The 593-nt window shown below is 58.3% G+C and overlaps 1 protein-coding gene across 2 annotated transcripts in view; it reads right to left on the reverse strand.

Moving 5' to 3' along the window:
* Positions 1-593, reverse strand: part of ABCB6 (ATP binding cassette subfamily B member 6 (Langereis blood group)) — a 9,332-nt gene that overhangs the window by 7,152 nt on the left and 1,587 nt on the right. For both annotated transcript variants that reach the window (XM_006763366.2, XM_015563632.1), the window contains exons 4-5: positions 337-438; positions 1-174 (exon numbers count right to left, since the gene is read on the reverse strand). In XM_006763366.2, coding sequence (XP_006763429.1) covers positions 1-174; positions 337-438 — 276 coding nt within the window. The remainder of the gene's footprint in view (positions 175-336; positions 439-593) is intronic.

Raw genomic sequence — 593 nt, forward strand, 5'->3', positions numbered from 1 at the left:
CAGTGACACTGGCTGTGCCCCGGTCAACGACTCGCAGCACCTCCCCTGTTCGGCGACCCAGGTGCCAGCGCAGTGAGAGCTCATGCAGGTGGGAGAAGAGGCGCAGCTCCATCCCCCGAGATGTGAACTGCTGCACCCTGATCCACAGGAATGTGCGAAGGTTGCTCACAAAGCCTGAGGAGGATTCAGTAGGGCTAAGGGGACAATTGACATCAGCCCAGCACCCAGATGTGAAAGGTCAGAAAGCACCAAAGAGTCCAGGGGAGGCATGCCTATGAGAGGGAACTATGGGGAAGAGAAGGGGCCAGTACCAACCAGGGTGAGAGTCCCCCATACCTGTACTGCCAGTGCCACCGCCCTGGAGGAACTTGAGGAAGACATAGGTGGTAACAGTCCAGGCCAGGGAGTGCCAAGGTGCCTTCTCAGTCAGCAAGTTTACTGTAGAGAAAATGAATCTAAGCCCACTTATGGCCCCCTAGACCCCTCTTCAGGAGAGACTGCCCCAGGCACCAGCCATAGCTTTTTTCTGACCACCCAGCTCTCACCTCTGTCACAGTGCCCTGGGTTGACCATGCACCCCCCCCCCCCCCCCC

The sequence above is a fragment of the Myotis davidii genome, unplaced genomic scaffold (assembly GCF_000327345.1).
Source record: "Myotis davidii unplaced genomic scaffold, ASM32734v1 scaffold575, whole genome shotgun sequence".
In the NCBI taxonomy this organism is placed as follows: domain Eukaryota; kingdom Metazoa; phylum Chordata; class Mammalia; order Chiroptera; family Vespertilionidae; genus Myotis; species Myotis davidii.